The sequence below is a fragment of the Geospiza fortis genome, unplaced genomic scaffold (genome assembly GCF_000277835.1).
Source record: "Geospiza fortis unplaced genomic scaffold, GeoFor_1.0 scaffold173, whole genome shotgun sequence".
NCBI lineage: Eukaryota > Metazoa > Chordata > Aves > Passeriformes > Thraupidae > Geospiza > Geospiza fortis.
Genome location: NW_005054334.1, coordinates 4351339 through 4364292, shown reverse-complemented (window position 1 = coordinate 4364292; position 12954 = coordinate 4351339). Strand labels below are relative to the sequence as shown.

General features: G+C 44.9%; 1 protein-coding gene across 2 annotated transcripts in view; it reads left to right on the top strand.

Moving 5' to 3' along the window:
* MRTFA (myocardin related transcription factor A) overlaps positions 1 to 12954 on the top strand; it is a 77470-nt gene that overhangs the window by 57020 nt on the left and 7496 nt on the right. For both annotated transcript variants that reach the window (XM_031057805.1, XM_031057804.1), the window contains exons 3-10: positions 5237 to 5292; positions 6869 to 6944; positions 7574 to 7735; positions 9164 to 9339; positions 9786 to 9941; positions 10441 to 10691; positions 11080 to 11251; positions 11393 to 12487. In XM_031057805.1, coding sequence (XP_030913665.1) covers positions 5237 to 5292; positions 6869 to 6944; positions 7574 to 7735; positions 9164 to 9339; positions 9786 to 9941; positions 10441 to 10691; positions 11080 to 11251; positions 11393 to 12487 — 2144 coding nt within the window. The remainder of the gene's footprint in view (positions 1 to 5236; positions 5293 to 6868; positions 6945 to 7573; positions 7736 to 9163; positions 9340 to 9785; positions 9942 to 10440; positions 10692 to 11079; positions 11252 to 11392; positions 12488 to 12954) is intronic.

The window sequence follows — 12954 nt, the reverse complement described above, 5'->3', positions numbered from 1 at the left end:
GCTCCTGCAGCAGTGCTGGCCTTAAATTCAGCCTCTCATTTCTGACTTTGTCTGGCAGGGCAGTTGTGCTCAGCTTTGCTGACACTATTCTTTGTAGAGCTGTGCTGTAAACCTGCATATCAATCCAGGTTAAAATAACTCTTTCAAAACAACTGTGATCAGAGTCCACAGATGATTTTGTCAGCATAACCACAGACTGACATGCTTTGTCCCAGACCTAGGTACAGGAATGAGGGCAGAAAGTGGAACTGCAGGTTACTGAGGCTGAAAATGCCATGTACATATCATGCAGAAATAAAATCAAAAGGCAGGCAGGAGGTAACCTAACTGAAATTGGGCATTGCAGAAGTTACTTCTGCATTGTCAACTATTTCTTTTCTGTATACAGTGGAAAACAAAAACCCAACAGGTCATATTGCTGTTGTAGTTTGGCAAGTTCAGTGGTTTTTTTCCCTCTGGCAGCACTCTGTTCTCATCAGGGCTCACTCAAAGGTAGCTGGAGAGTTAGATCAGGGATTGAGGTTAAGTTTGGAGAGGGGCAGGTGCCATGGAGAGGTGCAGGAAATACTTTATGGCAACAGTTCCATAGAGCTCCCTGTGCAGTACAATTGGAGCATCAACGGCAGGGCAAAAACATGTGGGACATGGAAAAGGGGTGAAAAGGAGATCATTACTGAAGCTGGATCTACCAGCAGACTAAATATTTGTTGAAATGCTTCCCAGGGAATTCAGGGTATTAAATGTGACTTTGCACTTCTTGGATTTAGTAAGGTGCTTGAAACAGCCTTTCCTGATGTTTTTGGAAGCAAGCTGCCTGTGCAGCTTGTGAGGGAACAGGGTTGGAATAAAGGCTTGGTGTCAGACTGGAAGGTTGAGTTGGGCAGGGCTGTTGGGTGGGATGGGAAGGGAGAAAATCAGTGTTTGACACAATTCAGTATTTTCAGTGATTTGATGTAAATAAAGGAACAGTTGTTTGTTTATTAAGCTCCAGGTTAGTAGGCTGGGGGGAGGACAGGACTGGGATTCCCAATGTTTGGAGAAGCCAACAACTGTGGAATAAAATGAAAGAAAAAGGCGGAATGTCTACATTTTGTAATGCCTAGTCAGTGGCTTGAATTGAGGATGAAGAGTGGCTGGCTTGGTACCAGCTCTGCAGAAGAGGATTGGAGACCTGTAGTGGATTGTGAGGCAAGCACAAGTGAACCTTGTTTGTTTTATGTACACAAACAAGGCAAACTGCCTGGGACATGTGGCTGAGAAGTGTTATTGAATAATCATTTATCTCTATAACAGCCAGTAAAGCCTAGGCTGGAATATGTACCCAGCTCTGGACACTAGACTTCAACAAAAATGCACCTTAAATGGAAGGAGTCCAAAAGAGACCAAACAAGCAAAGGTCTGGATAATGTTACCTGCAAGGGAAGGTTGAAGCAACTGCCTTTGGTCATTTTGTATATTAGAAGATTGTAGGAGAACCAAAGCTTTCAAAAGGGATAGATGCAAAGAGGAAGAAAATAAATCGTTCTCTGTAATGTTTGCAGGTAAGGTGGAGAACAAAGAATATAAATAGTAGGAAGGAAAATATAAGTTAGACATTCAGAAAGGTTTTTAAATAGTAAGAACATTTGTGTAGTGGGATAATTTCTCTGCAATAATATTACATTTTTTCATGAGAGGTCTCCAAGAACAGGTTAGACAAACTACTGTAAGGAATAGTTTAGTGTATTTTATGCAGGCTGAGCAGTCAGAAAGCATCAGGTGATTGGAGTTTCCTTATCCCTAACCCTCTGTGGCTATATCTGATGCTTCAGGTCCTAAGGGCTGTGGGAATGCTGCCCCACATCCCCCTGGTTTGCACAGGTTCTGCTCCACCAGCTCAGCCACCCATTCACATACACTGATAGGGCTGAGAATGGTAAAGCTTTGTCAGTTTGGATAGTTTTAAATGGAATGGATGGGGCAGCGCTCTGGTGAGAAAGCCAGATGGGTTATGAGGCACAGGAGCAGTTTTGCAGGGATCAGTGCTAAGTGGCTGGGAAGGGCAGTGGTAGGAGCTGGAAAAGGGGCATATTTGCACTTTAGGGAATCCTTTAGAGCTCACCCAGAGCCTTATTGCTTCAGAGTTCTTCATAGGATTATATTTTTCTTTTTTTTTTTTTTATTTGCTGTAGTAAAGTTAACAGAGTTGCTCCACAGCTCTGGTCTAAATAGTCATTTCAAAGCCAAAAAATGTGCAAGGATTAGTTAACTTCAACTGGAGTATGGTTTTACAATAGACACCCTGTTCTGACATATCAACCTCATCCTAGATTGCTGAGGGAAGCAGTGAAGGATTTGTGCCCTCTTGACATTTTCAGAGGTCAAATATGAAATCCTCTGTCATGTTGCCAGCCCAGAGAGCTACGTCCCAGCGCACGTTTCAGAGAACTAGCCATGAGAGACTGGAAGTGTTCTTTACAAGATTATTCCTGTAGCAGCTCTGCATTACTTACTGTTAAATGCATATGTGTTTTTCTTTTTCCTACTCAGGGATTCTTTCCTCCCTTTGTTCTTCTGTATGCAAGAGTTTTCCTGGACTGCCTGTGACACCAGCTGAACTCCTGCAGTTGACTTTTCTGACCATTAGCTGTGGTCAGGGAAATGTCACTTAAAGTTCATCTGCTGCCTCATACTGACAGCAGAGGTAGGCAGGAAGGGGAGAGTAAGGAATTACTGCTGTGTCTGCACATTCTGGTAGGGAGCTTTTGAAGACTCAAGATGAATCCTGCTTTGCTTGTCTCCAGGGTAGATGTTTATGCAGATTTAAGTGTTGCTTGCTATCTTTGCCCAAGTGGACTTGAGCTTTTATTTTGCTTTTGTGTGAGATGCCCACAATGAAAGGAGAGCACATTCAGGTTCAAGCACATGTGTATTCACAAGCACTTGAGAAGAGTATTGTTTGTTCCTTGCTCTTTATTGGAGTGCCATGGTCAGGCTGCCCTGGACACCTCATTGCAGGCATCAGCCGAGGCCTTGTTGGTGCCTCAGCTAGATGGGGAAGTTTTTTGCCTTATTTTTGTAGTTGTTGCAAAACAATATTCCTGCCATATCTCTGGTTTATCTCAAAGTGCATTTCACAGCTTGTGTAACTTTCTCTGGTGATTTCTCTCTGTAACCAGATTTATAGAACTAATCTGAGCAAGAACTGTTTGCCTCATTGATGTAGGGGTCTATATACACACTCACTGTGGTTTTCAGTTATTGTTAATTTATTCTACAAATTATTCTTTATTCACTTCTGTAGTCCAAATCCCATCTACGATGCTTGGCATGTTCAGAATTCCTGCCATGTGGACTGAATTCTACTTCTTACCCCATTGATGTGAACCCAGAGGTGATGCCTTTCCCTGGTCTTAAAAAGTTGAGAGCCAGACACAGTTAAGGGATCAGGGTCCCACAGTTAAGGGATAAGGGGTTTTTCCTCAATATTTTAATGAGGATCCTTACGGTGCACCACTTCACCGAGGGGGACGCACCACAATACACACACACACCATAGATGGCATAGACAATTTATAGACCTTACAAATTAGCATATCTCACAAGGATGCTCCAATGGGGGGCCTGGATGAATGGTGTGATATTCCTCCATCTGAGGAATTCCCCCCTGGATGGGCCAAATCTCCAGTTTACAGGATATGTTCTAGGGAGGACCTTCGTTTCCCAAGTAGGGCTTTCTGGCCTCCAGCTGCAAGGCCTTTAGGATGTTTGCTCTCCTAACAGAATACTAGGACAATGCTCAATTATCAGACTTAAGGAATTACAAGTATGCATCCTAAGAATACTGAGAATACATAAAAGTTATATAAAAGAAAGGCAAAAAATCATTTTGGTATCAGAAGAACTCTATATTTCACAGAATGTGTCTTAAAACTTTCTGTGGCAACTCCACTTCATTCTGTAAGAAAGGGTATGGAAGGCTCCACATGTGTTAGAAGTAGTTTCATATATTGCATTTATGAAGGGGCTTTTATTTTTAAGTCATTTGAGACTTCATTATGGACTTGTGTTTGAGAAATACTTAATCACTGGTCTTAAGAGAAAAATAATATCAGCAGACTATTTTACACAGGACCTAGAGGCAACACTTCACAGTTACTAACTCTACGAGCTTAGTTTTCTATCTTCAAAAGACCTGCAACTTATCTTTAAAGCTGAAGTTCTTTAGCTTTTCTGTTTAGCTGGATGGTAATTCAGACGGTTTAAGATATGAGTATTTTAGAAATACGAAAATAAATTATTACCTTCCCTTCAGCTACTTAATACAAACCACAGTGTGGTCGTTATTTAAAAAAACAAGCTACTTGCAGCTTCAGGGAAACTGTGAGGAGCTACTGACACCATCATCCCCCTGCTCTGGTTTTACTGTGGGACGTGAGCTTTGTGTGCTCCAGAGGAGCCAGGCAGACTGAGAGATTCCTCCAGGGTTAGTGTGGTCCTGGACAGCAGAGGATCAGTTTCTTAAAACCTGATCCATTTTGGCTCTGGTTTTAAACAGGGCCCAAGGGGGTGAGAAGGTCTGTTCTGTGGAGAGCTGAAGTTAATTCCTCAAGCTGTAGTTTTCTGTCAATAGACAGATGTACTTTTGTCTCCAAGTGCCCCTGTTCTCACAGTAATTTCTCTTTCAGGGAGCAGTATTTGTGTCCTGTGGACCCTCAGGGTTTGCAGCCAATCCTTGCATGTGTACAAAACACAGGTCCAGATTCAGGAAAGACTTGCAGCTTCCTTTGACATTAAAAGATAGTAAAGGGGATTTACAGTTCATTAGCATTGTCCCCCATCCTTCCAACAGTCTGACCTATTCAATGTTTCAGAGCCATTCCCACGAGGGTCCTGGATATCCTATTCTCTATTGAAGCTTGTGTAAGGCTTTTTTGGGGGGGCTGTTTCTGAATCCTGTTCTTGGACCCAGCTTTGGGAACAGTGATTACTTTGACTGGGAGCATACTTGTAGACACTTGTTAGATGCTCCAGTGGCCCACAAAAATTTCAGCTCAGTTCCTGTGTCCCTGTGCTGTCAGATGGAGAATGGCACTTTCCTTTGCTTTGCACCAGCTGGAGATGTGCCTCAGTGTGTTGGAGGATGCAGGAGGCAGTTGCTGTGGTGTGTTTGTTAAATTAGTTGGCCTGAAGGGTTGTGCAGTGAGAGACCTTCCATCATTCTAATTCATTCTCTAAATGCTTTTCCTCTCCACAGCTCTGAAAAGTCCAGCTGCATTTCATGAACAAAGAAAGAGTTTGGAGCGTGCCAGGGTAAGATGCAATATAATCTTTAGTGCTTTGGGAAAGTCAGGAATTGTATGTCCTGTGTTTTGGGCATCCTGTAGCTGTTAATGAGCTGCAGAAGGGAAGTGTTCATAATCTGGATGTAATACAGCTTTCTGGAGTCAGAGGTGTATTAGATGGGGTGTTCTGCAGCTTGCATGTGGTGCTGGTTAGCCCTCAGTAAACTAGTTATGCCTAAAGCCTGTTGAAAATGGTGCCTGGATTTTCCCTAGAGTCATCTTTCTGGAAGTGGCTGACACTCTTCTTCCCCACTGTCCAGGCACTTGACATTTTTATTTCTATGGTGTTTGTTTTGCCCTTAAATGCTATTAAATGCTCTTATCATGTTGAGCTCAGTTCTACCTTTGAGGAAAGTTTCTCTGTTACCTGCACATGCAATTTTTACCTAGAAGACTAGAAAAATGGAAAATTGGATAGAGAGGATCCCCCTAAAATCTTGTAACGCTGAAATCACAAACTTCTGGCTCTACAGAAAGAGGAAGCCAGGCATCATACTTCATGTGCCACCTTTTCTAACTGGAGAGTTTCTTGGTAATTTCTGTTCCTCAAAAGGCCTCTGGGGATATTTTTTTCTGATTAGCCTACAGTGGGATGAAACTTGTTATGACTAAGTTTTGTTTTAAAAGTGAAAGCAACATAAGTAAAAAAAATAACAGCTGTGATTAAGAACTGTAAGGGAAGCCATTTAAACTGTGGAAGGATTGCAACAGAGAGGGGACTTTGCATTAAGACCAGTGAACAAGGGGTTTTGCTTATTTCTCTTTTTTTCCTAAAACCTTACTAAGTTAATATTTTTATGTGGGCAGCTGAGCAACTATGGTGCAGTTTTCTGACTGATTTTAATACTTATTTTCTCTGAAGGCCCATCCTGATGTCCAGTACTTACGAGTCTATTACCTGCTGCTTCCAGATTCCCACTCCTCAGCAGTGTAAAGAGTAACGTGTTCAGCCTGTCAGGGCCATCTCTGTCCATTGCTCCAAAGCACTTTCTGCTGCTAAAAGCAGCTCTGGAAGTGAAATAAACCTTGTCACAGCATTTAGATTCTGCCCCTCCAAGGGACTGCATGAGGTCTTTTAGCTTAACAAATAACATATCTTTAATCAAATTTAAAAGTATGTCCAAACCACAAGTCAGCCCTGAATGCCAGCAGTAAATGAAAGTATTTTCTGTGGACAGTGGATCCAGTGCATTTATCTCTCACATAAAAAGAAATCTCATGGATGTTTCCCTGACACAAGTTAGTGGTGGTGCATACAACAGGAAAAGAGGACTTCAGCTCCTGAGGAAGTCATTCCCAGTTTCTGTTCTGTGGGGCAGCATTGCACAATTGGCTGAGGTAATTACAATAGAAGGTCATCTTTAGAGTAAGCTCATTTTCTGGATGCCCTGGGACAGGAGATGCGTCCCTTCTCCATTTTGTGCTTATTTAGATCTCAGTAACAGCTCAAGATGGTTGTTTCTTTTAATTGTGCTGTTCAAGAGTCCCTGACTTCTGTGTCCAATCAGCTGAAGGTGGTTCTTGTTTGTGTGTTTTTGCTGCAGACAGAGGACTATCTGAAACGCAAAATCCGCTCCCGGCCCGAGAGATCAGAGCTGGTTAGGATGCACATTCTGGAAGGTATGGCAAGTGCTGAACGTGAAAACATCAACAACAAATAATAATAACTACCTTTTTAACAGCTTTCTGCTTTGCCTCTGACCTCCAAAGCTTCCTTCCACTTGGGAACAGGCAGATCATGCCTGCTGCATGATTCCTTGAGAGGGATTCAACTCTGCTTGCTCAGAATCATTCTCAGAAAAATCTGTTGTGTGAATTCAAATTGTGCAGTTTTGTATAGGTGAGCAACAATGAAATAGAATGACCATGGATTGCTCTTCTGTTAAGGGAAATCACTGTAAAATGTCCAAGAGGGATCTCAGCTTCAGAGAGGGGGGGCTATGCTGCTGCTGAGCATCAAGCTTGGGGCACAACCAGGGGAAAAGTTGAATGAGAATTGGGTGACATCAGTTTGAGTACAGTGAATTTGTCAAAAGGGCTGCTGTAGTTATCTTTGTAGCCTAAATATACATAACATCTGTCATAGCTTTGTAGTGCATAGTTACCTGTTGTTATCTATCAGTTATTTTTCTGTACAGTTACCTACTGTTACCTACAGTTGCCTTTCTGAATAGAATTAAAATACTGCTGAAGGGCATGGGTTGACCATTGTTGGATTGATGCCATTTTATTTACTTTCCCCCAAACAGAGACCTCAGCTGAACCCTCCTTGCAGGCTAAGCAGCTGAAGCTGAAGAGAGCCAGACTGGCAGATGACCTCAATGAGAAGATAGCACAGAGGCCAGGGCCCATGGAGCTGGTGGAGAAGAACATCTTGCCTGTAGAATCGAGCCTGAAGGAAGCTATTATTGGTAAGGTCAGAGGAGGATCTTTGTGGAGGGCATTTCCCACATGTGGCTGTGATTACCTATCAGTTCACCTGCATGTCTAAGAGAGTGCAATCCCATGGCTGGTCTCATTTTCCTGGCCCAGAATCACAGGCTTTCAGCCCACGGATTCAGAAAAGCAGATCTCCCTCTGGCCCAGATAATGCTATAGAGACATTAACTTATAGGGAATGTGGACATTCCAGAAGAATATGAAAGCAGTTGTGTACTCTAAAGACTTGAAAGGCTGTTGAAGATTATATTCCCTAGATTGTCTCCTTAAAATCCCTCTCTCAGTATAACATGTCAACAATATTGGTCAGGGAGAACCCACTGACTTAGATCAGGAGGGGAGACAGAATGTAAACAGGTGTGATGAAACAAAAGATGTCTGTGAACTCAAAAACTTCAGAGGATTCAAGCCCTTTAAAAATAAACCAGAACAGATGTAAATCATGCCAGTGCCATTCCAAGGGCTGAAAGGAATGCTGAGGAATAGCCTTCCCACTGCCTCAGCAGTGCTCTTTCCTGTCTCCCCAGACTGAGCAGTCTGTGTGTCTGTGGTTATTCATCCCCTCAAACATGCACAGCTACTGTAAAGACAAATGGGACACAACTGTGAGCAAGATGGAATAGTTTCCATAAAAAAGGAAAAGGACAGTGTTGTGAGAGAGCCTGGCTTCACTATTGAACGAGAGTTGAGGAAGGGTGAACTTGTGAACTGAAGTATAGGAGATGTGACTTCCTTCTGACAGAGCAAAGTACATCTCTGGATTCCTCTTGATTTTAGGTGAGGTTCAAGTGAAAGTATTTCCCTGCTTAGCAGGATTAATTTGAGAAAATGTCATCTAAAAAAACTTTGGTACATTACAAGTGTACACTCATTTGAATTTATCTGCTGTGCATATAGATGGACAGAAATGCTAATAGCAGCCAGGGCCATCACTTAATCCATTGCCCTTATTGCTTGTAAGACTAGAGGACAGTTTGGGATTCTGTCTTCCAAGACAGAAGAATCCAAGAGATTCTATCTCCTACCATACAGGATGAACACTGGAGAAGCCATGATTTAACCTTATACTGTCCAGTCTTCTTCTTTGGTGCCAGATGATAATGAAATAAGCCATGCCACTGAACTGGGTTTGGGCAGACCTGAGATCTCTTCTTACACTCTCTGATCTTGCCTGGCTAGGAAGCCAGGGAAATGGTTCACCCCAGTCCACATCATTTTATTGTACTGATAGATAGTGAATGTAAACACTTAAACCTGATCCACTTTGGACTCTGTTCTCTCATTTTTAGCTGGTGCTTTAAGCACAGCTCTCTCCATGCCATCATTGTCTTTGTGAAAGTGTCAAGCCAAGTAATTTCTTATTCCATTTTACAGACCACAATTGATGTTTGTGTTTTTAGTTGGACAGGTGAACTACCCAAAGGTTGCAGACAATTCCTCCTTTGATGAGGACAGCAGTGATGCCCTCTCCCCAGAACAGCCTGCCAGCCATGAGTCCCAAGGCTCTGTCCCATCGCCGATGGACTCCCGGATTTGTGAGCCTCTCCCTAGCACCACTGGTACATCACTAGCTCAGGGGAGAATGTGCAGGCCTTCTGCAGTGCCCTGGAGCTTCATGCTGATTTGTTGCTGAGGAGCCTAAAAAGTGAGATTGAGGCTTCCCTTAGAGGTACAGTCTGTGAGATTTCACAAGGGGTCCTGGCTCCGTGTGGCGTCAGTGACCTCCTCTGGTTATTCCCAAACCCTCATGGTAGTGCCTTGTGGGCAGCCATTGCTTGGTGATACAGCCTATGTGCAACTGATCCCAGCAGGAAATGCTGGGAGATACAGCTGTTGGATTTTGATTCCTTTTCTGCCCTAAAAAGTTGTACTGCTTTTTAGGGACAACTAAAGCAGTGCATTAAAGGCGTCTGATTAAAAATTTGAAGGCCATGCTCCTTCCTAAGTGGACACTTCCTGCACTCTGTTAAATTGTTTCCCTCCTCTTGTCTGTATTCATTATGCCTTTTTCTGTCCCTGCAGGTTTCATCCCAGTTGCAGATTAGTGCAGACTCCAGTGAAACTCTTTTCCTACCTGAGCAGCCACCTCCACCACTGCCACCTCCACCTCTTCTGCCCCCTAGTCTTACCAATGGAGTGGCTCTTACTGCTGCCAAGCCCCCACCAACACTCATTAAGGTACTATTTTGGCTGATGTCTTCATTGTTGTAATCTGAAGGAAGATAAGAAGGTTACTTTTAAGCAGGTTTGGAGTTGGAAGCATTAGATTAACAGATGCAAAGGGAGGAAACATTTCTCACTAGTGTCTTCCTCTGACACTAATTGTAACATATTTAATGGGGTTTTCTGTTCCATGGTGTATTCATCTTTTATAAAACGGATGCTGAATGCAAAATGTTTTGAAACAATCAGTGTTATCTATAATTAGAGTCAATGAGTCTGCTTGGATGAGCAAATGATCTGTTGTGCTGGGAAAGGTGACCTGCATTATGGTGCAGCATAAGCTGCTGCCAGTGAGGTGTCTGTAATGTCTCAGTTAGAGAAGCATGGAAAGACCCTGAGGTGAACAAACTAGAAAATTTCAAAATTAAAATCCCAGGGTGTGTTCTAGTGTACATGGGGCATTACATTTTATCAGTTTCCTTTCTTACTTGCTTCCTCCTTTTCTTCTAAATAGCAAAGCCAGCCCAAGTCTGCTAGTGAGAAGTCTCAGCGCAGTAAAAAAGCCAAGGAGTTGAAGCCGAAAGTCAAGAAGCTAAAGTATCATCAGTATATTCCCCCGGACCAAAAGCAGGACAAGGGAGCTCCTCCCATGGATTCATCCTATGCCAAAATACTGCAGCAACAGCAGCTCTTTCTCCAGCTTCAGATCCTCAACCAGCAGCAGCAGCACTACAACTATCAGACCATCCTGCCAGCCCCACCTAAGTACGGGTCCGCAGTGGCAGGTCTCTTAGCAAGCACTTAGCAGAGACCTGGTGTTCTGGCTGAGAGGGGTGGCCACTGGGTGTGACAGTGTGACACACTCAGCCTTGTAGGTTCCAGAAGGCCTCAAAAAGAGCCAGCGCGAAATGAATCGGACAAAAGCAGCTGAAGTGAGTCAGTTAGCACAGCAAAGAGCATGGAATCGGACAAAAGCAGCTGAAGTGAGTCAGCACAGCAAGGAGCATGGATACAGTCGAGAGCATTGGTGTGCTTCAGAGTCTAGGGCAGCACTAGTGACCCAGATGTTTCTGAACATGTGTTTGTGGACACTGAGGGCCTCTGGTGTCTTTCTACTGTGGTTTTGATGTCTGTGTTCTTTCTTTTCCTGCAGGCCTCCAGGAGAGCAGCAGAGTGGTGCCAGTGCCCCTGCTGTACGCAATCTCTCTGCCACAGTCAGCAGCACACCTTCAGTATCTTCTGGTTCAGGTGGGCTGATGAGACAAAACAGTAATGCTGCTGTGGGCAAGCCTGGCCCTCTGCCTGCCAACCTGGATGAGATGAAGGTAAATGTCCTGTGAAGCTGAACAGACCCTTTCTGCCATTGTCAGCGGGCAGTACTGAACCATGTTGCTGCTGATATCTAACTGATAGTTGTTCAGTTAGAAGTTCTCTTAATATTGCCCTCTTTTTTCCTCCCTTACCAGGTAGCAGAGCTGAAGCAGGAGCTAAAGTTGAGGGCCTTGCCTGTCTCGGGCACAAAGACGGACCTGATTGAGCGTCTCCGAGCTTACCAAGAGCAGAATGGTGCAGCCGGCCAAACAACCCCCACTCCCAAGCCCAGCACAGCAGCCGTCCTCCCTAAAGCTGCTGAGGTGGTGGTGGCCTTCCCAACTGCCAGGCTGAGCACAGGGCCAGCCCTGGTCACCACTGGCATTGCACCAGCAGAAGTAGTTGTGGCCACAGTCACTGGTGGCGGCGTCATGAAGTTTGGGAGCACAGGCTCAACTCCTCCTGTTTCTCCAACTCCTTCTGAGCGCTCACAAATGAGTACAGGGGATGAAAACTCGGGCACTGGAGATACCTTTGGAGAGATGGTGACTTCACCTCTGACCCAGCTCACCTTGCAGACATCTCCAGTGCAGTTCTTGGTGAAGGAAGAAAGCTCCAAGTCTGCTTCCTGCAGCATAAATGTGGCACCCAAGTCAGAGTGGTGTGGTGCTGGTAACAGCAGAGATGCAGAAGTTAGGGACAAAGACCAGATGCTGCAGGAGAAGGACAAGCAGATTGAGGAACTCACGCGCATGCTGAAACAGAAGCAGCAGCTGGTGGAGATGCTTAGGTTGCAGCTGGAGCAAGAGAAGCGTTCCCAGCAGTCCCAGCCAGCCCCAACAACCACAGGAGAAGGAACAGCCCTCACCTCCAAGCCAGGAGCGTTTGGCACCCAGGTCAAGAGTGAAAATGGTTTCCTGAGTTGCCAGTGTGCAAAGCAATCCAGTGGCCAAACAGAGCAGTTCAGCCCTGCACCAAGCGCTAGCCAAATGGACACTTCGAACCCAAGCCCAGTGCCAAAGAAAGCCGTGCTGGTGAAGCAGGAGGAGGCGGAGCCGCCGTGCCAGTCCCACAGCCCACGGCTTATCCTTGGCCAGCAAGGGAGCGCCCTCATCAAGGGCACCCCTCCCCCCACCCTCATCACTGACTCCACAGGGACCCACATTGTCCTCACCGTGACCAAGCAGAGCACCGAGAGGCAGGGCCTCTCTCCCCACGGGATGGCAGGGAGCAGCTGCCCACCCCTGCAGGTAGGCAGGGATCAGATCCCATCACGGCTGCGGGCGGTTGGATTCCTCTCTCCTCGTCCCACTCAGGTCACCATAGGATGGCCTCATGGGGTGGAAATTCAGTACAGTAAATACTGAAAAGGCTGAGTTGCTCACTGCAGTGGTTGGTAGATCGTGGCTTTGTAAAAGAGAGCAGTATAAGCAGATCTTTGGCAAAAAGGCTGGAATTTGACAATGATGAGCTGTGTACAGCAATGCACGATTGGCTCTGTGCATCACAGGCTGTTCAGCATTCTTCCAAACACACGGTTCTGCCTTTTGTCAGGCAGGACCTTGGGCTTGGACTGCAAGGGTTTGTTGCCACAGTTCACTGGTTTTTAACAACTATGCCCGTGGTAGTAAAATGAGCAGAGTGTATTTCACCTCTTGTCCTTAACTGTAGAGATTGTAGTTGGAGTGATAGATGGGTCATCTTATCTACCAAGAGG